The 26854-nt window shown below is 59.9% G+C and overlaps 1 protein-coding gene across 1 annotated transcript in view; it reads left to right on the forward strand.

The window, feature by feature from the left end:
- Positions 1-26854, forward strand: part of TIAM1 (TIAM Rac1 associated GEF 1) — a 112309-nt gene that overhangs the window by 56308 nt on the left and 29147 nt on the right. The window contains 9 exon segments of the mRNA XM_070407291.1: positions 1297-1482; positions 3225-3371; positions 4160-4234; positions 5478-5648; positions 9092-9196; positions 16134-16215; positions 18291-18377; positions 21002-21226; positions 25179-25282. Of these exon segments, the coding sequence (XP_070263392.1) occupies positions 1297-1482; positions 3225-3371; positions 4160-4234; positions 5478-5648; positions 9092-9196; positions 16134-16215; positions 18291-18377; positions 21002-21226; positions 25179-25282 (1182 nt within the window).

The following is a 26854-nucleotide window of genomic DNA, read 5'->3' on the forward strand; positions in this document are numbered from 1 at the left end:
AGGTACATTGTTATTCACTTAATTAGGGTACTCCTAAGGCTTAGGAAGAGCCACACTCAAGGGGCCAAAGAGCCGCACGTGGCTCGCGAGCCGCAGTTTGCCGACCACCGCACTAGATTCACACTCTCCTGGGTCAGGCGGTCACTCCCCGTCTAGACTTGGGTGGAATCCTGAGCTCTTGAGCGGCTCTCAGCTCCCTCCTGTCTGCTGTGGCCACCACCCAGGCTGCTCAGTTCTTTACCGTGACGGGCAGTGTCCTTGCTGTTGCTGGTGGTCGATTGTCAGGAGCTGGCGGAAAGGGAAGGAGGCCGAGGGGGACGGAGCCGTCAGGGTGTGTGCTGGGCGTTATTGGGGGGGGGGGTCATGGGCTCCTCTGGACTCCTCAGTAAATGTAGGGTTATAGATGTAGGTGGGCCTGGATACCCTCTCCAAGAGTAGGTTTTTCCTTTTGTAATATATTTTTATTGATTTCAGAGGAAGGGAGAGGGAGACAGAGATAGGAACATCAATGGTGCGAGAGAATTATTGATCAGTCACCTCCTGCACGCCCCTCACTGGGATCGAGCCCACAACCCAGGCATGCGCCCTGACCGGAATCGAACCTGTGACCTGGTTCGTGGGTTGACACAACCCCGGAGCAACGGCTGCCGGGCTCCATCTTCCTCTTACATGATCTTATTTGATGTCACATCAGCTTTAGGGACTAGGTCTTATTTCGCCCTAAACCGTGAGGAACTTCGGTGGTCTACCCGCAGGGGGAACTGTGTACCCCAGGATCAGGCCGGCCCATCCCATATCCCCACACCCCATCGGGTCCTCTCCACACCCCCCGTCCCCACACCGCGTGGGGTGTTTGCTCTGCTCTTCAGCTCCCCTCTTTTCCTCTTCTCCTCGTCTCCTGTGAGGAGCCAGCCCTTGTAAGTCACATAGTCAACAGGGCTGAACCCCCGTTTTCACTTCCTCCTCCTGGTTTGTGCCCCGAGCCCGGCGCCGAGGCCCCTGTAACGCTGCAAACGTGAGCCCCTGCCCCGGGGGACACAGGACCTCGTGACCTGTCTCCGTTTGTCGTACTGAATTCACGGCCCACGTCTGTGCGGAAACCCACGCGGGCTGTGAACGCAGGGACCCTCCCCTGCCGGCGCCTGAGAACGTAGGGGACCCTCTGTGCACCCACAGGATGGACTCCGGGGCCTGGCCGCGTGGGTCTGTGACGCTCGTGTGGGATGAAGCGCAGCGCAGGCCCCCCCCCCCCCCCCCCCCCCCCCCCGCCCTCACGTACCCGCCCTGTCCCCGCAGATCTTCGTCTGGGAGCAGAACCTGGAGCAGTTCCAGATGGACCTGTTCCGCTACCGCTGCTACCTGGCCAGCCTGCAGGGCGGCGAGCTGCCGAACCCCAAGCGGCTGCTCGCCTTCGCCAGCCGCCCCACCAAGGTGGCCATGGGGCGCCTGGGCATCTTCTCCGTGTCGTCCTTCCACGCCCTGGTGAGTGGCCGTGGCGGCCGTGGGAGGGGCTGGGTCAGCGCGTGGAGGAGGGTCCCGCTTTCCTCCATGAGCCTCTGTGGGGGGTGGGGGGGCAGGTCTTCCCTGACAGCCGGAAGGTTCCTGCTCCCGCCCCTCGACGGGCTGGTGGTTGCGCCGGGACGTGCGGCACCGTCTTAGGAGGCCTCTGTGGGCAGTGTTTGCTGGTGACGCCTGTGCCCACAGGCAGGGTCACGGTTTAACCCAACGCACACATCCATGTTTTGTGCTAATCCTCCCCGAGGACATTTCCCGTTGATTTCTAGGGAGAGTGGAGGGAAGGAGAGGCACGGAGAGGAACGTCGACGTGAGACACACGGCGATTGGTTGCCTCCTGCACCACCCGCACAGCGGGATGTGCCCTGACCAGATCGAGCCGGTGGCCCTTCAGTCCAAGGGCTGACACTATCCACTGAGCATAACTGGCCAGGGCCCAGGTACATTTTTTGCGTGTTTTTAAAAAATATATATATTTTTATTGATTTCAGAGAGAAGGGAGAGGGGGAGAGAGAAAAACATCAGTGATGAGAGAGAATCATGGGTCGGCTGCCTCCTGCACGCCCCACACTGGGGGTCGAACCCGAACCCTGCATGTGCCCTGACCGGGGATCAAACCCGACCTCCTGGTTCATAGGTCAAAGCTCAACCACTGAGTCACGCCAGCCCGGCCCAAGTACATATTTTTTTACCTTAACCTTATGGAAATGGTCTCTCTCTCTCTCTCTCTTTCCCTCTCTCTCTCTCTCTCTCTCTTTCTCTCTCTCTCTCTCTCTCTCTCTCTCTCTCTCTCGTGCAAACTCACAGTATGTATTGGACGCACATCTCCCTGGGGACCTTCTTCTCACTTTCTGTCGTGGTCAGTGGCAGATGGAAACCGGGTCTTCCCTCCGACATTCTTGTCTGGGCTGCTGGCACCTTGCACACAGCTCACTGGGGTTTAGTTCCTTTTTTTTTTTTTTTTTTAAAACAAAACACAGCTTTCAGTGCCCTTCTTTCCGCGTGAACGCAGGGCACCCTCTGGTGGCCCCGGCTCTCCCGTCTCCCGCCTCCTCCCCAAGGCTCCCTCCCGCCTCCTTCCCGCTGACCCGGCGTCTCCCTGCGCGGGAGGGAGCCGGGTCCGGGGACCCCCTCCGGGTCAGGGGACCTCCTCTGAGTCCTGGGCGCACAGACCTTCCGCTTCTCCCCTGAGTGAGGTCACTGCCCGTGTGCTCGCTCCGCGCGGGGCCTCTGACGGGCGGAGCTGGGGACAGTGGTCAGGTGTCCAGCAAGGAGGTGGTTTGTGGAAACGGGAGGAAGCGGAGCGGAAGGGATGGACTCGGGGGCACCGGCGCGCTGCTCGGGTGTCTGTGCTGACCCGGCACGGTGTCCATTCGGAAGGAGCCGCTCCTGGGGTTCGGGTTCGGGTTCGGGAGAAGCGCGGAGTGTGGTCCGTGTGACCCGGGCACGCGGTCCAGCCTGGCCGGGCGTCTGGCTGAGACGCGGCGCGGGATCTGTGACTGTTCCATGTCCGAGTCGCCCGCCGTCCATGGACACTCGGGTCCAGGGCGGGCCGGGTGCCTGGGCCGTGGGCTCCGTGGGGCGGGGGATGCGGGCTGGGGTGACGAGCGCCGGCGGGGGAGGTGCGATGGTGGGTCCCTGGGGGAGGGCCAGCCCCTGACGCCGCCCCGCTGTTCCCCCCCCCCCCCCCACCCCCCCCCGCCCCGCAGGTGGCCGCCCGCACCGCCGAGACGGGCGTGAGGCGGCGCACGCAGGCCATGTCGCGCTCCACCAGCAAGCGCCGCAGCCGCTTCTCCTCCCTCTGGGGCCTGGACACCGCCTCCAAGAAGAAGCAGGGGCACCCGAGCATCAACCAGGTGGGCGGGGCGGGGCTAGCACCGGGCCACGCCCTCCCGGCCCCCGCCCCTCCCACCCCGCGCCCCACCCTCACTGGCCCCGCCCTCCACGGCCCGCCTCAGGCCACGCCCTCCAGCCCCTCCCCCGCCCCATGCCCCGCCCTCCAGCCCCCTCCCCGGCCACGCCCTCCATGGCCACGCCCTCACTGGCCCCTCCCCTGCCCCCTGCCCCGCCCTCCAGCCCCCTCCCCGGCCACGCCCTCCATGGCCCGCCTCAGGCCACGCCCTCCAGCCCCTCCCCCGCCCCATGCCCCGCCCTCCAGCCCCCTCCCCGGCCACGCCCTCCATGGCCCGCCTCAGGCCACGCCCTCCAGCCCCTCCCCCGCCCCATGCCCCGCCCTCCAGCCCCCTCCCCGGCCACGCCCTCCATGGCCACGCCCTCACTGGCCCCTCCCCTGCCCCCTGCCCCGCCCTCCAGCCCCCTCCCCGGCCACGCCCTCCATGGCCCGCCTCAGGCCACGCCCTCCAGCCCCTCCCCCGCCCCATGCCCCGCCCTCCAGCCCCCTCCCCGGCCACGCCCTCCATGGCCCGCCTCAGGCCACGCCCTCCAGCCCCTCCCCCGCCCCATGCCCCGCCCTCCAGCCCCCTCCCCGGCCACGCCCTCCATGGCCCATCTCAGGCCACGCCCCCACGGGCCCCGCCCTCCGCAACCCACCCTTCCGCCCAGTCCCTCCCCGGGCCCTTCTCCCCCCCACTCCCCCCCCCCCCCACTCCCCCGGTTCTCACGGTGCGCACCGTGCGTGTTGCAGGTGTTCGGCGAGGGGCCGGAGGCTGTCAAGCATGCGCTGGAGGAGGCCTTCGACGACGCCGTCCCCGATGAGAAGGTAACAGCCCGTCTTCCGCAGGCGCCGCCTTCGCCTCCGGGGAAAGCGGCGCCATCAGCTCTAAGGGCCGCGGCCCGGGGCTGGCGGGGTTCAGGGTGGAGCGTGACCCCCCCCCCCCCCCCCCCCCGCCCCGGCAGCCCCCCGCGGGCGTGCGGCTCTCAGGCTGGGGGGGGCTCCATCCTGAGCCCAGAGGGAACGGGGCCTTGTCGCGAACGTTTTCTGGGCGTCGGGTGAGGAGTGCCCCCCCGCCCCGCCCCCCGCGGGCTCTGCGGCCCCACTAAGTGCCGAGGACCCTTCTGAGCGAAGGTTCTTCCTAAAAAGCGCACTTGCCTCGCAAGACGAGCGTTCGGTGGGGGAGTCACAGCTGCTCCCGCTCGTGCGTGGACTTGGGGGCTTCCGGACGCTCCGATCGGAGAATAACGAGCGTCGGTTTGTTTTCCGGGCCCCTTTGTAGCCTCCTTGTACACGGACACCCCGAGCTCTTAGACCCCCATAGCGATGCGCAGCCGCTGGTTGGGGTGCTCTGGGGTTGCTGCTTCGGCCTCACGGGCGCCCCGGTTCTCAGCCTCTGAATCAGCATGAGAACCTGAGCGCGGGGTGTCCTCAGCCTTGGGGGGGGGGTGAGGGGAGACGGCCGCCGCCTCAGGAGGCCCCCACACGTGTCCTGCACTCACCCCGAGGTGCTGTCGTCCCCCCCCCAGGAAGGGGAGCGGCGGTCTCCCAGGTCGGCTGAGGCCCTAGTCGGGCAGAGAGGACGCTGCTCCTGCCCACGCAGCCCGGCCTCCCCTTCCTCAGGCTCCTCGGCCCTCCAGCCTGTGGCCCTGAGCTCCCGGGGCTGAGCCAGTGGGTCCGTTAGCTTCCTTCCTTCCTTCCTTCCTTCCTTCCTTCCTTCCTTCCTTCCTTCCTTCCTTCCTTCCTTCCTTCCTTCCTTCCTTCCTTCCTCTTCTTCCTTCCTCTTCTTCCCTCCCTCCCTCCTTCTCCCGTTTTCTTTCCTTTCTCCCTAGGTTCCTTCTTCTAACTTTCCCCACCTCTCTTTCCTGCTTGCCCGTCTGGGGTGTCCTGGGCCAGGTATGAGGGCTGAGGACCCCCCCCCCCCTCCCCAACAGCGCTCCTTTCTCTGTACTTCTTCCTCCCCGAGCGCCGCGTCTGCACTGGGCCCTTCTCGGGACTAGGAGGCCCCTGTGCCCTGGGCTCGGAGTCACTGTCCCCACGGCGTCTGCCCGGCTGGCTCTCCCTGTTGCAGATGGAGAAGGAGATGGTCCTGCCCAGCGCCCACCAGCAGAACCCCGACTGTGACATGTGGGTCCACGAGTATTTCACGCCGTCCTGGTTCTGTCTGCCCGACAACCGGTCCGTGCTGACGGTCGTGCGGCCCGGAGACTCCGCGCGGGACACGCTGGAGGGGGTCTGCAAGGTGAGGCCCTGGGGGCGTCCTGGGGAGCAGAGGCCCCGGGGTCTCCTCCGCAGCAGGCGATGCGGGGCTGGGCGGGGCTCCCCACATGCAGGGCCGCGCGCGTGCCGGGTTCGCACATGGTGGTGCTTCACGGTGTCTGCACACCTGAGAGTTTTCCCCTGTGATTCAGTGACGGTTACGGAAATAACTGTCGGGATGTTCTTAGTTTGGCCTTAAAAACTCATTGGGGGGAGGGCAGGAGAAGTAAAAAGAGTATAAACACGTGGAAGATGAACTTCACGCAGGTGGAAGTAACTCATCAGCAGAGCTTTTGGGGGGAAGAGACCTTACATTTCACACGTCTATAGAAGCAGAGACTGATGTCATGAACGCTGGGGTCCCCGTCACTGGGGTCCCCGTCACTGGGGTCTGTAATGATCAAATTCTGTTTCCTTTACCCCCCCCCTCCCCCGCCCCCCCCAGCTCTGGGTTAGTCTGGAGGCAAATCCCCGTGCACTTGGGATGAGTCTACAAAATATAAGGATGTTTTTATTTTTTTATTTTTTTTTTTATTTTTATTTTTTTAAATTAAATCTTTATTGTTCAGATTATTACATTTGTTCCTCTTTTTTCCCCCCATAACTCCCCTCCTTCCAGCTCCCACCCCACCCTCCACCCTCACTCCCCACCCACTGTGTTCATCCATAGGTGCATGATTTTTGTCCAGTCACTTCCCACATCTCCCACACCCCTTTTTCCCCCAAGAATAGTCAGTCTATTCCCTTTCTATGTCCCTGATTCTATTATAATCACCAGTTCATTCTGTACATCAGGTTATTTATTCACTTGATTCTTAGATTCATTTGTTGATAGATGCATGTTTGTTGTTCATAATTTGTATCTTTACCTTTTTCTTCTTCTTCCTCTTCTTAAAGGATACCTTTCAGCATTTCATATAATACTGGTTTGGCGGTGATGAACTCCTTTAGCTTTTCCTTATCTGTGAAGCTCTTTATCTGACCTTCAATTCTGAATGATAGCTTTGCTGGATAAAGTAATCTTGGTTGTAGGTTCTTGGTATTCAGCACTTTGAATATTTCTTGCCACTCCCTTCTGGCCTGCAAAGTTTCTGTTGAGAAATCAGCTGACAGTCGTATGGGTATTCCCTTGTAGGTAATTGAGCCTCTTTCTCTTGCTGCTTTTAAGATTTTCTCTTTGTCTTTTGCTCTTGGCATTTTAATGATGATGTGTCTTGGTGTGGTCCTCTTTGGATTCCTTTTGTTTGGGGTTCTCTGCGCTTCTTGGACCTGTAAGTCCATTTCTTTCACCAGGTGGGGGAAGTTTTCTGCCATTATTTCTTGAAATAGGTTTTCAATATCTTGCTGTCTCTCATCTTCTGGCACTCCAATGATTCTGATATTAGACCGCTTAAAGCTGTCCCAGAGGCTCCTTACACTATCTTCACACTTTCGGATTCTTTTTTCATTTTGCTTTTCCAATTGGGTGTTTTTTGTCGAATCTTTGGTTTGATTATTGTACTCCTCTGGTCTGCTATTGGGTATAATATTCTTTATTTCAGTCCGTGTATGCTTACTTTCTAATTTCTTTATCGTAGCATCGAGGGTCTCATTAGTTTTCGTGAGGCTCTGCACAAATTTATGGCAAGCCCTCAAAATTGCGATTCTTAGCTCCATATCCTCCATTTCTGTCATGTTTTTTTGTCTCCGCATCTTTTATGCTTTCTTGGTGCACCCCCTTGTGGTCTCTGTGCGCAGTCTTGTTCTAGCCAAGCCTTAATTGTTGTAGTTAACACTAGAGGGGTTTGACCACCAGGCCGACTGGCTATAGGAATCAGCTGTGTGGAAAACGTCTGCCTTCTGGGGAGGCGCTAATCCAGCCTTTGCCTGAGGCGATTGGCAAATGGCTGTGCGCAGGGTTTGGGCGGGGCGGGATCCACAGGGCGGGCGGAGGGAGCAGTTATGGCCACGCTCAGTCCCGTTCCCAGAGGCTCTGCTTCTCAGAACCCCGGCAGCCGCTGCAAACCTCGGAGAGAAAGCTGCCCTCAGGTCCCAACTGATGCCGGATAATCCCGCTTCTCCCGTTTGAGTCTGGGTCCCTAGAGACTCGCCCGGATCTGGAGCCCAGAGTCTGAGACTCACTCCCGGCAGAAAACGACAACCGCGCCCTCAGCCACCAGCCCGCTTTGCGCGCGCACCTCGGTACCTTTGTATTTTCCACACTGCGCCGCCTCTGAGCCTCGATTTGCTGTTCTCTTTCCTTCTAGTTGTAGAGTCTCTCTTCAGCCAGCCTTCCTGTGGTTCTGGGTGATGTCCGTTCAGTCTTTTAGTTGTATTTTTGAAATGGTTGTTTGCAGCAGCGGTCTCCGGTGTTTACCTACGCCGCCATCTTGGTCTTTTTCAATATAAGGATGTTTTTAAAAAATGAGTCCATTGAAGCATTTCCTGCCCACGATGCACTGTGTGCTGAAGAGCCCTGTCCTCTCTTTTCCCTTCTACTTTTTTTTTTTTAAAAAAATACTTGTGTCGATTTCAGAGAGGAAGGGAGAGAGAGAGAGAGAAACATCAGTGATGAGAAAGAATCATGGATCGGCTGCCTCCTGCACACCCCCCACTGGGGATCGAGCCCTCAACCTGGGCCTGTGCCCTGACCGGGAATCGAACCGTCACCTCCTGGTTCTTAGGTCGACCCTCAGCCCCTGAGCCACGCAGGCCGGCCCCCCATCTTCTTGAATGCACATGCGGGTTGTGTATGAAACCACGTCGCTGCTCTTGCTTTTTCTGCAACCTTCGTTCGAAGATGAGTTTTTAGACACAGGAAGCCCGCCGGCCGGTCTGGGCCCGGAGGAGGCCTGGGAGCCGAATCCCCGGCTTTTCCCGATTGTTCCTCTGGGCGAGTCGTCCTGCGTGTTTCTGAAGCCGCACGCTGGGAGCTGGTGTGGGACTCTGTTAATCACCGAAATCCGAGCGTCGTCCTCACTGGGACTCGCTTGCAGATGAGCTGCTGACATGGTCCCGTCCCCACGTGTGAAACCCACGTGCCGGGCGCAGCCTCCCTCGCTGTCCCCGCGTCAGGCTTTCCCCACGCTCCCCTCCGCCGCCTCTGTGTGTGTGGAGTTATGTGCGGCCTCGTTGCTCTGACGGTGGGTCTTTAAACTTGTCTTTACTGTTGAAGGCGTTGCCGGTGCCCCTTCCCCCATGGCCTCTGGTCTGATGGGTTTTGTTGCAAATCCCGAGTTAAAGGCTGACCTGGCTCAGGTCGGCCGAGTGCATCGCCAGGTGCCCACGGGGCGCGGCCTGTGTTCAGTGAGAAGGCGCTGAAGTTCGGGTTTAGGTGCAAAGCGTCCGGAACGGTGGACACTGTTATCCCGGGACCGGACGCCGTGTCCCGGGAAACGCGCCCCCTTTTCCCACCAAACATCTTCTCCTTCTCCTTCGTCCATGCAGACGCACCAGCTGGACCCAGCTGCCCACTACCTGCGGCTGAGGTTCCTCGTGGAGAACAGACTGCAGGTCTACGTGCCGCAGCCCGAGGAGGACGTGTATGAGCTGGTAGGCCGCCGCCATCCGGGCCCTCCACGCAGGGGCGTAAATCCCAGGGGCGCCATGTGGGTGGTGGCTGGGGAGGGGGAGCGGGTTCTGACCTGAATGGCCCTCGTTCCTTTGGAGTGTGGCTCCTGGGACGGAGTGTGGCTCCTGGGACGGAGTGCGGCTCCTGGGACAGAGTGTGGCTCCTACGACGGCCCTGCGGGTCCCAGCCTCTCCGCGGGGTGCAGCACCCCCTGTCTATGCAGGGAGCCTGTGCCCTGGCGCAGCTGGCCCAGAGCCGCGGGGACGTGATTCGCTCTCCCTGTCGCCCGCCAGGCGTGGTTTCCAGTTGGCGACAGACCTGCTGGCTCTGACTCCATTTCTGTGTGACTCTCCCTCCCCGCGCGCTGGAACCCACGGCCACGTCCTGTCGCGGGAAAGAGCTGCCGCTTACTTCTGTGTCCCAGCCCCTCGTGGTGACGTTTAGACAATCCCGGCCGTCACCTGTGTCTGCGTTTCTTTGTCCGAGTCTTTCCCACACCCGGGTCTCTCTCGGCTCTGATGAGGTGGCGTTGGCAGGAACATAAGGGAACGCTATTCTAGGGTCCCGTCAGAGTGGAAGTGACGGTTCACACAGTAGGTGCTCAGGGAACGTTGTCACGGTAACAGCACTGACGCTTCCTTCTTGGCGGCCACGTGGTGCGGTCAGTCCCAGGAGAGGAATGTGGGAGCCAGGGCTTTGCCCTGGAGTTTGTGCTCCCCTCTGGTCAGTCGTTCCTGGGGCCACGGCTGCGGGCATGGACGTGCGCCTGGCGATGCGTCCCTGTGGCCGGGGGTGGGGGGTTTCACTGCGGAGAGCAGAGCCGAGAGCCGGAGCCGGGCCTCCCTCGGAAAGGGGACGCGCGTGGCCGGCAGTGAGTGGGGTTCTGTGCAGTCAGCGCTGTGGACGCCCACCTGTCGCCAGCCGAGTGCGTTCGGCCCGTGGGTGCGGTCGCGGAGCAGCCCTGCTGGGTGGTCCTGTGTTTATCAGGGCTTTTGATTGCGCTGAGTTTAGTCTAAGGAAGTGGGGCTCGGGCCTGTGTCGTTCTAGACCAGCGGTTCTCAACCTGTGGGTCTCGACCCCTGTGGCGGTCGAACGGCCTTTTCACAGGGGTCGCCTAAGACCATCCTGCATATCAGGTATTTACATGACGATTCATCACAGTAGCAACATGACAGTCATGAAGTAGCAACGAAAATAATCTTATGGTTGGGTCACCACGTGAGGAACTGTATTTAAAGGGCCAGAAGGTTGAGAACCACTGCCCTAAACGAATCGTCTGAGATAAACGTACCCACAGGCTCAAACCAGGTACCAAGCAGGAGGCCACCAGGAAGGGACAGGACGGTGCCCACTGGGCCGTGGGAAAACCGTGATTGGAACGACGGCGACACGCTGCCCCCCAGGGGCAGAGCGGGCTCGAGGCCCAGAGTGAGGTGAAGGCCAGCCTTTTGTGGGCGGTCAGTGGTGTGACGAAGCTCGCCGTAACTTCATATATTTGGTGTTTATAGCTCTGGTGACCATGTTTTTGACCTGAAGATTAGTATCATAACAGATTTTTTTCGAATTTCAGAATTTATCTGTATCACAATAAAACCCCATCGAGGTGTGCCCTTCGCACTGCATTTGGGGGAAGTTGCGTTGAATTAGGGTGTCCAGCGAGCGGCTGTGCGTTCAGTTCCTCCCCCCAGCTCTCCACTCGCCGCCTGTCAGGTGCCCCACAAAGAGGGCGGAGAGGAACGGGCGTCCCTCCTCGCCGGAATCCGGTCCTTTCCGAACGCGTGACCGTGCTGTCCGAGACGGTCCGGGCGTCCCTCCTCGCCGGAGTCCGGTCCTTTCCGAACGAGTGACCGTGCTGTCCGAGACAGCCCCGAGGCTGCTGCTCAGTGAGTGCCCGGCACAGCCGACTGGCGTCTAGAAATGCGTTACTTTATTGTTGTTTTCTTCCAACACCATCATCCCCCGCACCCTCTTCCACCTCCACTGGCCGCGTTCTCTGAGCCTCTGGCACATGGATTTGTTCGGAGATTTTGTCATGGATTGTGGACATGGCCTTGGGCCTGCGCACCTGCAGGGGTGCTCCCTCCGCTGTTAAAGGACCCGTCCTACAGGGGTGCTCCCTCCGCTGTGAAAGGGCCCCGTCCTGCAGGGGTGCTCCCTCCGCTGTTAGAGGGCCCCGTCCTACAGGGGTGCTCCCTCCGCTGTTAGAGGGCCCCATCCTGCAGGGGTGCTCTCTTCGCTGCTAAAGGGCCCCGTCCTGCAGGGGTGCTCCCTCCGCTGTGAAAGGGCCCCGTCCTACAGGGGTGCTCTCTTCGCTGTTAAAGGGCCCCGTCCTGCAGGGGTGCTCTCTCCGCTGTTAGAGGGCCCCATCCTACAGGGGTGCTCCCTCCGCTGTGAAAGGGCCCCGTCCTGCAGGGGTGCTCTCTTCGCTGCTAAAGGGCCCCGTCCTGCAGGGGTGCTCTCTCCGCTGTTAAAGGGCCCCGTCCTGCAGGGGTGCTCTCTCCGCTGTTAAAGGGCCCCGTCCTGCAGGGGTGCTCCCTCCGCTGTTAAAGGGCCCCGTCCTGCAGGGGTGCTCTCTTCGCTGTTAAAGGGCCCCGTCCTGCAGGGGTGCTCTCTCCGCTGTTAAAGGGCCCCGTCCTGCAGGGGTGCTCCCTCCGCTGTTAAAGGGCCCCGTCCTGCAGGGGTGCTCTCTCCGCTGTTAAAGGGCCCCATCCTGCAGGGGTGCTCCCTCCGCTGTTAAAGGGCCCCGTCCTGCAGGGGTGCTCCCTCCGCTGTTAAAGGGCCCCATCCTGCAGGGGTGCTCTCTTCGCTGTTAAAGGGCCCCGTCCTACAGGGGTGCTCTCTTCGCTGTTAAAGGGGCCCCGTCCTACAGGGGTGCTCTCTCCGCTGTTAAAGGGGCCCATCCTGCAGGGGTGCTCTCTCCGCTGTGGAAAGGGGGCCGTCCTGCAGTGGTGCTCCCTCCGTTGTTAAAGGGCCCCGTCCTGCAGGGGTGCTCTCTCCGCTGTTAAAGGGCCCCGTCCTACGGGGGTGCTCTCTTCGCTGTTAAAGGGGCCCCGTCCTGCAGGGGTGCTCTCTCCGCTGTTAAAGGGCCCCGTTCTACAGGGGTGCTCTCTTCGCTGTTAAAGGGGCCCCGTCCTACAGGGGTGCTCTCTCCGCTGTTAAAGGGGCCCATCCTGCAGGGGTGCTCTCTCCGCTGTGGAAAGGGGGCCGTCCTGCAGGGGTGCTCCCTCCGCTGTTAAAGGGCCCCGTCCTGCAGGGGTGCTCTCTTCGCTGTTAAAGGGGCCCCGTCCTACAGGGGTGCTCTCTCCGCTGTTAAAGGGGCCCCGTCCTGCAGGGGTGCTCCCTCCGCTGTTAAAGGGCCCCATCCTGCAGGGGTGCTCCCTCCGCTGTTAAAGGGCCCCATCCTGCAGGGGTGCTCTCTTCGCTGTTAAAGGTCCCCGTCCTGCAGGGGTGCTCTCTCTGCTGTTAAAGGGCCCCGTCCTGCAGGGGTGCTCTCTCTGCTGTTAAAGGTCCCCGTCCTGCAGGGGTGCTCTCTCTGCTGTTAAAGGGCCCCATCCTGCAGGGGTGCTCTCTCTGCTGTTAAAGGGCCCCGTCCTGCAGGGGTGCTCTCTCTGCTGTTAAAGGTCCCCGTCCTGCAGGGGTGCTCTCTCTGCTGTTAAAGGGCCCCGTCCTGCAGGGGTGCTCTCTCTGCTGTTAAAGGGCCCCGTCCTCGGGACTGAGAGCGGCCATAACTGCTCCCTCCGCCCGCCCTGTGGATCCCACCCCGCCCAAACCCTGCGCACAGCCATTAGCCGATCGCCTCAGGCAAAGGCTGGATTAGCGCCTCCCCAGAAGGCAGACGTTTTCCACACAGCTGTTTCCTGCAGCCAGTCGGCCTGGTGGTCAAATCCCTCTAGTGTTAACTACAACAATTAAGGCGTGGCTAGAACAAGACTGCACACAAAGACCACAAGGGGGTGCACCAAGAAAGCATAAAAGATGCGGAGACAAAAAAACATGACAGAAATGGAGGATATGGAGCTAAGAATCGCAATTTTGAGGGCTTGCCATAAATTTGTGCAGAGCCTCACGAAAACTAATGAGACCCTCGATGCTACGATAAAGAAATTAGAAAGTAAGCATACACGGACTGAAATAAAGAATATTATACCCAATAGCAGACCAGAGGAGCACAAGAATCAAACCAAAGATTTGACAAAAAACACCCAACTGGAAAAGCAAAATGAAAAAAGAATCCGAAAGTGTGAAGATAGTGTAAGGAGCCTCTGGGACAGTTTCAATCGTACCAACATCAGAATAATAGGGGTGCCAGAAGATGAAAGACAGCAAGATATTGAAAACCTATTTCAAGAAATAATGGCAGAAAACTTCCCCCACCTGGTGAAAGAAATGGACTTACAGGTCCAAGAAGCGCAGAGAACCCCAAACAAAAGGAATCCAAAGAGGACCACACCAAGACACATCATCATTAAAATGCCAAGAGCAAAAGACAAAGAGAGAATCTTAAAAGCAGCAAGAGAAAGAGACTCAATTACCTACAAGGGAATACCCATACGACTGTCAGCTGATTTCTCAACAGAAACTTTGCAGGCCAGAAGGGAATGGCAAGAAATATTCAAAGTGCTGAATACCAAGAACCTACAACCAAGATTACTTTATCCAGCAAAGCTATCATTCAGAACTGAAGGTCAGATAAAGAGCTTCACAGATAAGGAAAAGCTAAAGGACTTCATCACCACTAAACCAGTACTATACGAAATGCTGAAAGGTTTCCTTTAAGAAGAGGAAGAAGAAAAAGGTAAAGATACAAATTGTGAACAACAAACATGCATCTATCAACAAGTGAATCTAAGAATCAAGTGAATAAATAATCTGATGTACAGAATGAACTGGTGATTACAATGAATCAGGGACATAGAAGGGGAATGGACTGACTATTCTTGGGGGGGTGGGAGGGGAATGGGAGATGCGGGAAGAGAATGGACAAAAATCGTGCACCTATGGATGAGGACAGTGGGTGGGGAGTGACGGCGGAGGGTGGGGCGGGAACTGGGAGAAGGGGAGTTATGGGGAAAAAAAAGAGGAACAAATGTAATCAGAACAATAAAGATTTAATTTAAAAAAAAAAAAAAAAAAAAAAAAAAAAAAAAAAAAAAAAAAAAAAAAAAAAAAAGGGCCCCGTCCTACAGGGGTGCTCCCTCCGCTGTTAAAGGGCCCCGTCCTGCAGGGGTGCTCCCTCCGCTGTTAAAGGGCCCCGTCCTGCAGGGGTGCTCTCTCCGCTGTTAGAGGGCCCCGTCCTGCAGGGGTGCTCCCTCCGCTGTTAAAGGGCCCCGTCCTGCAGGGGTGCTCTCTCCGCTGTTAAAGGGCCCTGTCCTGCAGGGGTGCTCCCTCCGCTGTGAAAGGGCCCCGTCCTGCAGGGGTGCTCTCTTCGCTGTTAAAGGGCCCCATCCTGCAGGGGTGCTCTCTCCGCTGTTAAAGGGCCCCGTCCTGCAGGGGTGCTCTCTCTGCTGTTAAAGGACCCCGTCCTGCAGGGGTGCTCTCTTCGCTGTTAAAGGGCCCCATCCTGCAGGGGTGCTCTCTCCGCTGTTAAAGGGCCCCGTCCTGCAGGGGTGCTCTCTCTGCTGTTAAAGGACCCCGTCCTGCAGGGGTGCTCTCTGCTGTTAAAGGACCCCGTCCTGCAGGGGTGCTCTCTTCGCTGTTAAAGGGCCCCATCCTGCAGGGGTGCTCTCTCCGCTGTTAAAGGGCCCCGTCCTGCAGGGGTGCTCTCTCTGCTGTTAAAGGACCCCGTCCTGCAGGGGTGCTCTCTTCGCTGTTAAAGGGCCCCATCCTGCAGGGGTGCTCTCTCCGCTGTTAAAGGGCCCCGTCCTGCAGGGGTGCTCTCTCTGCTGTTAAAGGACCCCGTCCTGCAGGGGTGCTCTCTTCGCTGTTAAAGGGCCCCATCCTGCAGGGGTGCTCTCTCCGCTGTTAAAGGGCCCCGTCCTGCAGGGGTGCTCTCTCTGCTGTTAAAGGACCCCGTCCTGCAGGGGTGCTCTCTCCGCTGTGAAAGGGGGCCCCGAGGTACCTGGGAGTGAGTGAAGACCAAGGGCGAGGGCAGAACTTTGAAGTGACTGTCCGTGCGATGATTGTCACAGACACGGGAGAACGAGCCGACCGGTTAATCGCAGTGAAACTTCTGACGTGTGAGCTGCGCGCTCCTCTGTCTCCCTGCAGAGCTGATTCAAGTCCACGCTGAGTTTCCTGGGTCATGGTGGTGTCATCCGGGGGCTGAAAGAGGGTGTCCCCACCTAGACAGGGAGCCCCCCAAGCACGTGCCCGCGCCGTGACAGCCGTGGTCAGTTCTGAGCACCGTGTGTTTCAGTAAGCACGGCCTTCACAGCTGTGCGGGGGTGCACTTTGGGGACACCCTGTATAATCATCGTCTGTTTTGTGCTGTAATTCGTCCACCTGTCTGTCCTGCCATGAACTTCGGGGCAGGTTCACACGTGCACGGAAGGGACCGGAAGCACCGGGACCTCCCGTCTCTGTGGCCCACGGCAGGACAGCAGGACCGGTGCCTCTCCCTGGTCTTTCACGTTGTTAGATGTCTATTGAGCTCACTCGTTCCTACTGAGGGACTCGGGCGATCGCGTGGGGAAGTGCCGGCGCTCGGCATTGGAGCCACAGCTCTGTCCCCGGGGCGTGCGCCCCGCCATGCCCGCTCCCGCCCAGCGGCTCCCGAGGGGTCATTGCTCCCCGTGGGAGGTTTCCGGTTTCCGATGGGAACGCAGCTCAGGGTGGGCATGTGAGCGACAGGTCGCCTCCTGGGCCTGGGAGCGGGAGGGGCTCAGCGTGCGCCCGGGGTGTGGCGAGGAGAAAGATTTACAAAGTGAGGCAGCCCCGCACCGCCATCGCTAACGGCCTGACGGCGCCCTGTCGTTCCAGCTGTACCAGGAGATCGAGATCTGCCCCAAGGCCACGCGGAGCCTGCAGGTGGAGAAGTCGGATGCCGCCGGGGACAGCTACGGTGCGTGCATCCCCGCGGTCTGCGGTGACTCCCTTATGGGGGCCCTTCCCCGGTGAACGTGGGTAAAATGCCGGGGGCCGGGTCAGGCCACAGCCCGTCTGGGTTCTGGGCTCAGCAAGGCAGCCACACAAGGAAAAGGAGGAATCTCTGCCCTGGCCGGTGTGGCTCAGTGGATAGAGCGTCGGCCTGTGGACCCAGGGTCCCGGGTTCGATTCCGGTCAAGGGCACGTACCTCGGGTGCAGGCTCCTCCCCGGCCTGGCCTGGTTGGGGCGCGTGCAGGAGGCAGCCAGTCGATGTGTCTCTCTCACATCGATGTTTCTCTCTGTCTCTCCCTCTCCCTTCCACTCTCCCTAATAATCAATGGAAATGCCCTCGGGTGGGGGAGGATTGACAGCAACAACAAACAGGAATCTCTGTGGTGCGGCCAGGACGCGCTGCCCATCCCACAGCTGTAACCCCTGGCGCGCTGTCGCTGCAGGGACGTGGCTGTGTTGGGAGTGGGTAGCTCTGTTGTGATGCACCCCGGTCCTGAGGAGAGTTCGTCTTCCTCGCCCCAAAGCATGCAGTACCCCCTCCCCCCACAGGTCAGGTCAGAGGGGTCCCCGAGGTGACCCTCACACTCGCCGCCGCACGGCGAGGGCCCACTCACGGGGCGTGGGCGCGGCCATGACGATGATTCATCCAGGACGTCCGCACAGGGTCTAGCAGATGAGAGAGACGTGCTCTGCTCTGAGGGACAGGCAAGGACACCTGGGTTAGTTTGACTCGCAGATAAAATTAGTTTTATTTGAGGGGGGCTTCTTGGCACTCCCCCCGCCCCCCACCCCACACACAGAAATAACCTGGAAGCTAGAAGTTGCTGTAAGAATGGAGTTCAAGATAGGAGGATGAAATGACATCTTTGCGCCCTGGCTGGTGCGGTCAGTTGGTTGAAAGGCACCGAGAGGTCACGGCTCGATTCCGGTCAAGGGCACATGCCCGGGTTGCAGGCTGGAACCCCAGTAGGGGGTGTGCAGGAGGCAGCCGATCGATGTTTCTCTCTCTCTCTCTCCCTTTCTCTCTCAAATCCATAAAAACATGTGTTTTTTAAAAGTGAGGTCGTTGGAACATCCTCGTTCTCCATCTGAGGCACCCGATACCCGTGTAGGCGGGGCCGTGGGTCGTGTGGCCCGCGTGGGCGCTGTTTCCAGGACCTGCGAACAAAACAAAACATGCTGGTTATGGCTCAGCCCCGCCCTCTCGGGGACGCTCCGGGCCCGGCCCGTGTTCTGTTTTGTCACTTGCCTGTTGTGTGAGCCGCTGTGCTCTGCCCGGCCCTCAGCCAGGTCGCTGCCTGACGGTTGTTCCCCCCCAGAGCCGGAGCTGTGTCCACGTCACGGTGGCCTTAGTTCCACGCGGTCCCCTTTGCAGTTCTACCCGAGGGAAAGCGCGTGTCCTGGGCTCCCATTGGCCAGGGAGGATGTACATGAGCATGGAGGTGGCCAGGACTGGGAGCCCCAGGCCCCTCAGCACGCAGTGTTTTGGGGCGTGTTCTGCCCTTTTTCCTGACGGGTCAGCCACGCCCAGGACTGGCCACTAGTGGCTCTGAGCTCAGGACCCCGGCCACGGGAAGGCTCACGTGGAGTGTGAGACCAGCCGGGTTCGTGTGAGGTTGGATTTGGAGGGAGTGGCTGCTGGATGCTCTTTGCAGAGTTTTAATGATGAGAGCAGTGTCCACGGGCAGCACGTGGGGTCGAGCACACACCTGTGACCTCCAGGGATGAGACGCACTGAGGGTGAGACCCAGCCGAGGGGAGCGAGGACTGTGCTGAGGAGGAGGCTGAGGATGGCAGTGGGGGGGTGGCCGTGCCAGGTGGGACCGACACCCTGGCCTCCAGTGGAGTTGGCAGCCGTGTGCAGAGCGAGGCCGGGAGGTTAGTGTTGGTGGGTAGTGACATCTGTTACCTGAACATGCACTTTCCTGCTTCGTGAACGGTGAGCGGGAAACGCCGAGGCTCCGAACCGCACACAGAAGCCCCGACAGACCAGCCCGCGTGCGCTCGGCGCCCAGGTGACCTGCTGTCTTTGCTCCCAGGCTTCTCCCTCTCCTCCGTGGAGGAGGACGGCGTCCGGAGGCTCTACGTGAGCAGCGTGAGGGACACGGGGCTGGCGGCCAAGAAAGGTGGGTCTCTGTGTTCTGCCTGCCTGTTTCCCTGTCTCTCTGTCTCCCTGTTTGCCTGTCTCCCTGTCTCCCTTCTGCCTGTCTCCCTTCTGCCTGTCTGTCTCCCTGTCTCCCTGTCTGCCTGTCTGTCTCTCCTAAATTGCCTCTGGGTTTCCTCTAGTTGGTGAGTGAGAAAGATCTGCCCAAATTCTCTGTAACGAGTGTGTGAATATGTGTCATTGAAAACCCAGGGAATATGGATGATATTCCACACACTCAGGTGTGTCAGGAATGTCATAATCTCAGATTTAAAAAATCCTATCTAATAATAGACAGAGATTGAAATTAACTGTACCTCTGCTACGCTTCCCATTGGCTAATCAGCGAGATATGCAAATTAACGGCCAACAAAGATGGCGGCTGGCAACCACGCAGCTGAAGCCAGCAGGAGGCTTGCTTGCTCCAGTGATGGAGGAAGCCAAGCTTCCTCCCTGCTGCCGTGGGGCTCTGAGCTCCACTCTAAGCAACAAAGTTGCAATTATAGAAGCTAAACAAACCCCAGATACCTGCTTTCAGCAGGCTGTGGCCTTGGAGCTGGAGCGGCAACAAAGTTTCAATTATAGAAGGTAAATAAATCCCAGAATAAAAAAAAAAAAAAAGGAGAGGCTGGGAGCTTCAGTCGCTGGCGGGCTTGGCCAGCCTGAAAACCCTCAGCCCCTCATCCAGACTGGCCAGGCACCCCAGTGGGGACCCCCACCCTAAAGAGGGTGTGGCCTGCCTGAAAACAGCCATCAGCCCCTCATCCAGGCTGGCCAGGCACCCCAGTGGGGACCCCTACCCTGAAGGGGGTGTGACCAGCTGCAAACAGCCATCAGCCCCTCACCCAGGCTGGCCCGGCACCCAAGCGGGACCCCCACCCTGATCCGGGACACCGTTCAGGGCAAACCAGGCGGCCCCTACCCGTGCACCAGGCCTCTATCCTATATAATAAAAGGGTAATATGCAAACTGACCCTAACAGCAGAAAGACTGGGAATGACTGGTTACTATGACACACACTGACCACCAGGGGGCAGACGCTCAATGCAGGAGCTGCCCTCTGGTGGTCAGTGCGCTTCCACATGGGGGAGCTCTGCTCAGCCACAAGCCAGGCTGATGGCTGCCAGTACAGCGGTGGTGGTGGGAGCCTCTCCTGCCTCCTCAGCAGCGCTAAGGATGTCTGACTGCAGCTTAGGCCCAATCCCCTGGGGAGCAGGCCTAAGCCAGCAGGTGGTCATCCCCCGAGGGGTCCCAGACTGCGAGAGCGCACAGGCTGGGCTGAGGGACCCCCCCCCCCCCCCCCGCCCCAGTGCACAAACTTTTGTGCACCGGGCCTCTATTATATATATATTACTGATTTCAGAGAGGAAGGCAGAGGGAGAGAGAGATAGAAACATCAGTGATGAGAGAGAGTCATCGATTGGCTGCCTCCTGCACGCCCCTCACTGGGGATCGATCCCGCAACTCAGGCATGTGCCCTGAACGGCATTCAAACTGTGACCTCCTGGTTCATAGGTTGACGCTCAACCACTGAGCCACGCCGGTCGGGCACAATCTTGAATTTTTCATCTGATTCGTGCCTGTTTCCCTGGGGCTGGTGGGGAATTCGTGCTGATCCCACGTACTGTGGCCCCCCGCCCGCGGGATGGAGTGGAGGCCCTGGGTCCTCCTGCAGCAGAACTTCAGGAGGGAGGACCCTCTGTGCTCCGTCCACGCTGGTCAGAGCCGACAGGGCCGCCCTGGGCTGCACGGCCCCTCCGAGCAGGCGCTGTGGCCGCCACTTGTGGAGCAGCCTCTGCAGAAGCAGAGAAGCAGCGTCCGCGTGCAGCCCGTCCCCTCGGGGAGCGGAGCCCCTCTCGCTGAGCCCGTCTGTGCCCTCGTGGGGGGCTGCCTCCCCGCCTCTTTCCCTGCAGGGAGCCTTCTCACCAGACTTCCTTCCCGCTGACCGGTCCTTCGTGCTCCCCGCCCTCTCGTACTCTGGAATGTTCTTTCACTGACTGACTGACCTGCCCTTGGCGCGTCACGCTTCCTGTTCTCCGAGGCCCGGCTGCTCCTTTGGGCCCCGAGCGTGGGCAGCTTTCCCACCTGCTTTCAAAGGCAGCAGCCTCTTCAGGGACTTTCCACGAGGCCCTGATGTGGTTACAAAAAAACACACAAAACAGCAAAAATGATCATAACGACTCCGCGAGCCCTAGTCCCCAGATGTGCCTGCAGTAGGCCGGCCTCCCGCCACCGCGGAGCAGCGCCCTGCGTGCGGGCCCACGACACGCGGGGATGGTCCACGCGCCCCGGGTGTGGCCCAGGCGTCCACACAGTGACTGGAGGGCGCGTCCCTGTTCCCCTTGACTCAGCGTTTGTGGAGGGACGTCGGCAGACGCTGGGGGCCCACGGCCTTGGGGAGTAGATTTGTCCAGATGTGTGTTCAGGCCAGGGCCGCGCCGGGCAGGGCAGGCGACCCCACGCCTGGAGCCTCCAGGCCCAGGCCCTGCACCTGCTCCCCCTCGGGGCACCGTCTGTGCGGCAGGACTTGGGGTGCAGCCTCCCCCACCCCCTCCCTGGTTGTGCCGCTGCCTCTGTGTGAAACTCAGCTTTTCCATCACGTTGCAGGCCTGAAGGTGGGAGATGAGATTCTCGAGATCAACAGCCGCGTGGCCGCCACCCTGAGCCCCACGGCCCTCAGGGACTTCCTCTCGCAGCCCAGCCTGGGCCTCCTGGTGCGGACGCGCCCAGAGCTGGAGGGGGGCGCCCTGCTGCTGGGGAGCCCGCCCCACCGTGCCGACGGCCCCTCCGAGCCCGGCCAGAGCCCCCTCGCCTTCCTCCCCGGCAGCCCAGGTAAGGCTGCGACCTGCAGCATGTGGTCGAGTGCGGAGCTGGGGCGCCCGCGACGGTGACCCCGCTGCTCTGTGCCTCAGGGACGGGGTGCTGCAGGGACGGGTGCTGCAGGGACAGGGTGTGGGGAGGAGCTGGCGGAGCCTGCGCTTCCTGTGGAGCTGCCGCGGGCAGGCGCTCCTGTTCTGGGGAGGGCTGTTTAGCCACACTCCTGCCTGCCCCACGTGGGGGGCGTCCCCGCTGCGGCTCTCGCCGGTCATTTTGGAGAAACACGAGTGGACAGAGCCCGCTGCCTCGGGGCTGTGGACCGAGATAGGGACACGGAAGTGCCAGGAACCACGGGAGGGGCTGGGCTGTGAGCTCTACCCCTGCCGTCCACATCCCACCCCAGCCCCGCAGCCCACGCCCTCTCCTGGGCGACAGAGGACGCAAGATGCCCGAGTGGACGGGGCTCCGATCCTTGTTGGTCCTCTTTTTTTTTAAAGTTTTAAAAAATATATATTTTATTGATTTTTTACAGAGAGGAAGGGAGAGGGACTGAGAGTTAGAAACATCGATGAGAGAGAAACATTGATCAGCCGCCTCCTGCACACCCCCTACTGGGGATGTGCCCACAACCAAGGTACATGCCCTTGACCGGAATCGAACCCGGGACCCTTCAGTCCGCAGGTCGACGCTCCATCCACTGAGCCAAACCGGTTAGGGCTGGTCCTCTTGTCTCTTGGGCTCTTTGTCTCAGAGTCCCCGAGGGTGAGCCCCGCCCGCCCCACCTGCTGCCTTCTTTCCTGGGGACACCTTCCCTCCTGGGGGGCTGCGTGAATGCTCCTGCCCAGGAGACCTTCCTGGGGCCCCCAGGGTGCGCCCCCTGCTCTGGATCCCCGGGCGCCCAGAGGCGCCTGTACGGGTCCCTGTCCCATCACCTGTCCCTCAGGTCTGTCTGCGTGGGGCCTGTCCCCTCCGCTGGCCTGTCTTCTTCCGGGGGCTCCGGGCGAGAGGGTCCCGACCACCCCGTTCTGGAGTTGGGCTCCATTTCGTAGGCTGGGGTTTTGAATTTATTTTCTTTTAAAAACTTGGGTTAAAGAAAAAAGTCTTCCGTTTCAAAATCTGAGTGTAGGCAGCACCCGGGCGCTCGGGGAGGCTTCCGAAAGTCAGGCGCTTTTTACTGTTGACGGCCTGCCTTGACTTGGTCATTGTCCCGCCCTCCGCCCAGTCAGACCTGCAGGATGTGCGTGACCCCTGAGCCCTGCGCCTTCATCTGTGCGGCCGGACCCTGCGCTGTTCCTCCCTGTGACCACGAGGTGGCAGGCGCGGCCGGGACCCTGGCGGACAGGTGCCTGGAATGCAGTGAGAGTGAGGCTGTTCCATTCGGGTTTCCTGAAGCCGGGGCTCAGGCTGCGGCAGAGTGCGTGCCGCGGGCCGCTCCCGGGTTTATGGCCGGAGCCCTCCCGGGGCTTGTGGTGGGAAGCAGAGGTTGGCGGGCGGCCTGTGGCCAGCTCCGGCCTCGGGCGTGTTTTTTGTAAACAGTCTGATTGCAACCCAGTCCTGGGGTCACCTACGTCCTGTCTGTGGCCACTTCCCCACGACCCGGCGGGCGGAGGAGCGGTGACAGGGGCTGGTGTCTGCAAAGTTGCAAACTGGCCCTTTGCGGAGAGAGCTTGCCGACCCCAAGCCACTGCGGCTGGTGGTCCCCAGGCTGGTCCTGTGAGGAGGGCGCTGGTGTCGTGTATTTTATCTTTAAAGTCTGTGTGTATGTACTTTGCAACTTTAAAGTTTAAAAAAATATATTTTTTTATTGATTTCAGAGAGGAAGGGAGAGGGAGAGAGGGATAGAAACACCAGTGATGAGAGAGAATCACGGATCAGCTGCCCCCTGCACACCCCACACTGGGGATGGAGCCCACAGCTGGGGCCTGTGCCCTGACCAGGAATCAAACCATGGCCTCCTGGTTCATAGGTCGACGCTCAACCCCTGAGCCACACCGGCCGGGCACAAATTTCTTTATAACATTTAAAAAAATAAACAACGTATTTCTGTATCGGTACCTGTTTCAGAGACATGCGTGGTTGTAGACCCCATGTTTCACCTGCCGGCGTTTTAAAATGAACCCCTGACCTTTCTGTCCTCGTCATATTATCTCCTCCGGACAGACACGCCCCTGAGGGCCGGGTGTGGGTGGACTTTTTCTCCAGGTCAATGTCCTGACTGACCATCGGGCACCGCGGTTCTGTCCTCACACCCCCACGGCGGCGCCGGGCTTGTTCTGTAACCGCTTTGTCCTTAATACTCTGCCGTGGCCCAGCCCCTTCGAGCCCAGCCTGCCGGGCCGGCCAGGCCAGCAGCCGGTCGGGAATACAGCATGCGGTGGGGGGGGCGTTCTTGTAGGTTCTGTGGCCTCACCACGAATCAGTCAGTTCCGGAGGAGTTCTCCGTGCTCAGCCCCGCAGACCAGCGGGGAGTGAGGGGTGGGCCTGGGGGAAGCACGGCCTGGGCCTCCTTCTCCCTTCTCGCTGCCGCTTCCCGGTCCCCATTGGCCGGGAGAGATGGAAGGCAGGTGTGTGCACAGGATGGAGCAGCACGGGGAGGCTCCGAGCTGAGGCCGAGAGCGCGGGGCCTGCACACAGCCGGCCGCCCTGCACGCAGGACAGGACGCAGCTGGGACAGGGCCCGTGGGCGCACCTGTGCGGTGTGCCGTCGCCAGGAAGACAGGATGGCAGGTGGAGGGTGACGCAGAGCCCCTTCAGGGCCCGCGCGGGTGTCGCAGTTTCGGAGGAGGGAGGCCCGAGTGCCCCGACCCCATCTTCCAGGGCGAGGTCGCAGGCTCGGCCGGTCCTCCCGGAGCCTGTCTGGTGTGTGAGCAGCGCTCAGGGCGGGGTGTGACCCAGAAGTGCCTCTGGGACGGGCAGGCTCTGCCCTGTAACCTGAGGCCGCTCCTTTTTTCTTACTGGAGGAGATCATTGGTGTTTCTCTCTCTCTGCCTCTCCCTTCCTCTCTGAAATCAATATATATATATATATAAAGAGCGGAAGGGTATTGGTGGGGAGAGAGAGACAGAGAGAGAGAAGTATCGCTCTGAGAGAGACACATCGATTGGTTGCCTCCCCACGTGCCCCGCCCTGGGCCAGGGAGGGGACCTGTAACCCAGGTACGTGCCCTTGACCAGGAATTGAACCCACGACCCTTTGGTGCGCAGGCTGGTGCTCTAACCACTGAGCGCACGGGCCAGGCTGCGGCTCCTTTTTGCTCTCACGGCCCCGTCTCCGCTCAGCCCGCAGCCAGCAAGTTGTCTGATGAGTTTATGAGTCGCACCCACTGACAGCACCTCCTTCCCAGGTGGGAGGGGTGAGGCTCAGTCCCAGGCGGAGCCGGACCTTCACAGTCGGGGGGGGGGGGGGGGGGGCCCAGCTGGGTGGTCCTGAAACTCCTGGTGATTCTAATGCTCAGCGGGATGGGGCCACACCCCAGCCCCCCAGCTACTCTCAGAGCTTCAGCGTATGGATTTGGGGGGGCCCAGAACTGTCATTATGTTCTACTGGAGGCCAGCGCATGGAAATTCGTGCGGTTCCTCAGCCCGGCCTGCGCCCTCTTGCAGTCCGGGAGCCCTCGGACATCCCACTGACGGCTTAGGCCCACCCCCAGAACGCCGTCCCCTCCCTCTGCCCGCTGCCACCCCGCTCACTGGCCCCGCCCCCTGCCGACCTGTAGGTCCACCGTTCAGTTGATTTGCATATTAGGCTTTTATTATATAGGACAAGTAATAAAAACACGCCATCCTATTAAACAGTGACGGTAGCAGCACCAACACAAATGAAAACGAACCCTGAGCCGAGGGCGTGGAGCTGGCACTTGGCGGTGTGAGGATGCGTTCTCTCTGGGAGTGGACGCCCGCCCCTCACGGGCTGACCTGTGGGGGTCACTGTCCCGTCCCCCCACATCCCCTCTGCTTCCGTCCCACAGGGCCCAGCCTGGGCGGTGCGCAGGGCAGCCGTGCGGAGCCCGCCCCCGAGGAGGCCGAGGGGCTGGACCCCGAGTCCTCGGATGACACGGACCTCAGCAGCAAGGTGAGAGCTTTTCATTTTCACCTCCCGCATCCCGGCCGCCTCTGCAGCAGGATATGGCGGACGCCCTCTCCACGGGGCCCAGGAGTTCCACTTGGGAGATGTCGCTAGATAATTCTCAGAACCCAAAGGCAGCCTCGCTGACAAGCCCATAGGCGGGAGGCAGGCCCAGATGCCACTGGGTGAAGTCCGACTCATCCCCTCTCGCCGTGCGGTTGGGTCAGCTCCGTGTCTGTGACTCGTGGTTGTGCCATGAGCTTCTGCGCCTTGTGCCCTGCTTTGGTTAGAAGTGAGCCTCTTAGCGTGGCTCAGGGGTTGAGCGTCGACCTATGAACCAGGAGGTCACGGTTCGATTCTTGGTCAGGGCACGTGCCCGGGTTGCAGGCTCCATCCCCAGTGGGGGGCGTGCAGGAGGCAGCCGATCCATGATTCTCTCTCATCATTGATGTTTCTAACTCTCTTTCTCTCTCTCTTCCTCTCTGAAATCAATAAAAAATCTATAATAATAAAAGCACAATATGCTAATTAGACCGGACAGCCGGACCTCCTTCCAGACGACCTTTCGGACGAAGCCGGGGCTACGAGGGCCGAGCCCCTCGCGCAGACCGTGTGCCCTGGGCCTCCCGTATAATCGTATATAAAAGGATTTGCCGAAGGTTAAGCCGTGGCCCTTCCTTGACTTTTACTTCTATTTGTGGGGCCAGTGGCTCTCTAGAGAAACAGGTATTTCCATGCTGAGAGAAGACATTTGGAGGGAATTTATGTAGTTATTTTGTTACTGAGACTAAAAAGGCGGATTCTTGATTTCCAGCGTGGGTGGGAGCACAGCTATTCTTCCTGTCCCTGAAGCCTTTACTGCTGAATTCTTTCTGACTTGGGTCATCTGTGCTCCCTGTCATCGCCCGGTCCTCCTTCCCTGGTGGGTTTTGAGTCGTTTCCGTGTTGAATGCAGTGAGTCATGAGGTCGGGGGCGCAGGAAGGAAGAGGCCCAGGGTCTGTCCGCTGACCCCGGGCGTCTGTCTGACTCCACGGTTCTTTGTGCAGAAGAGGAGGTGCTGAGACGCCCAGACACACAGGTCGGATGTAGGGACGGGCGCCGCTGTCCCCGCTCCCTGTCGGTGTCAGTGTTGACGGAGGGTGGGGCCAGGTCGCAGATGTTTGAGGATCTGATGGGCCGGGCTGCGCTGCAGCCTTAGGTTCCTGTTCCTTTCCCTGGGCCGGGCGCCCGTCGATCCTGCACTCCTTCGCTTCTGCTTGTTCAGGTTTTATCTTTATTTGGTTGTTTTGTCATGCAACCCAAGTTCCGTAACTAAAATCGCCTTTTGTGATTTAAATTTCTCGCTTAGGATATTTGGAAGCAAAAGCTTTAAGTTGAGCCAAGGAGTCTTGGAGACGGGGCCCTAACTGCGTGTTACTAATATGTGAGGAGCCCGGCTTGTGTAGCCCAGTGGGTTGAGCGTCGGCCCATGAACCAGGAGGTCCCAGTTCTATTCCCGGTCAGGGCACAGGCCCGGGTTGTGGGCTCCATCCCCAGTAGGGGGCGTGCAGGAGGCAGCCGATCCAGGATTCTCTCAT

Source organism: Myotis yumanensis, unplaced genomic scaffold (assembly GCF_028538775.1).
Source record: "Myotis yumanensis isolate MYYU_CA2020_CCGP unplaced genomic scaffold, mMyoYum1.0.hap1 SCAF_2, whole genome shotgun sequence".
NCBI lineage: Eukaryota > Metazoa > Chordata > Mammalia > Chiroptera > Vespertilionidae > Myotis > Myotis yumanensis.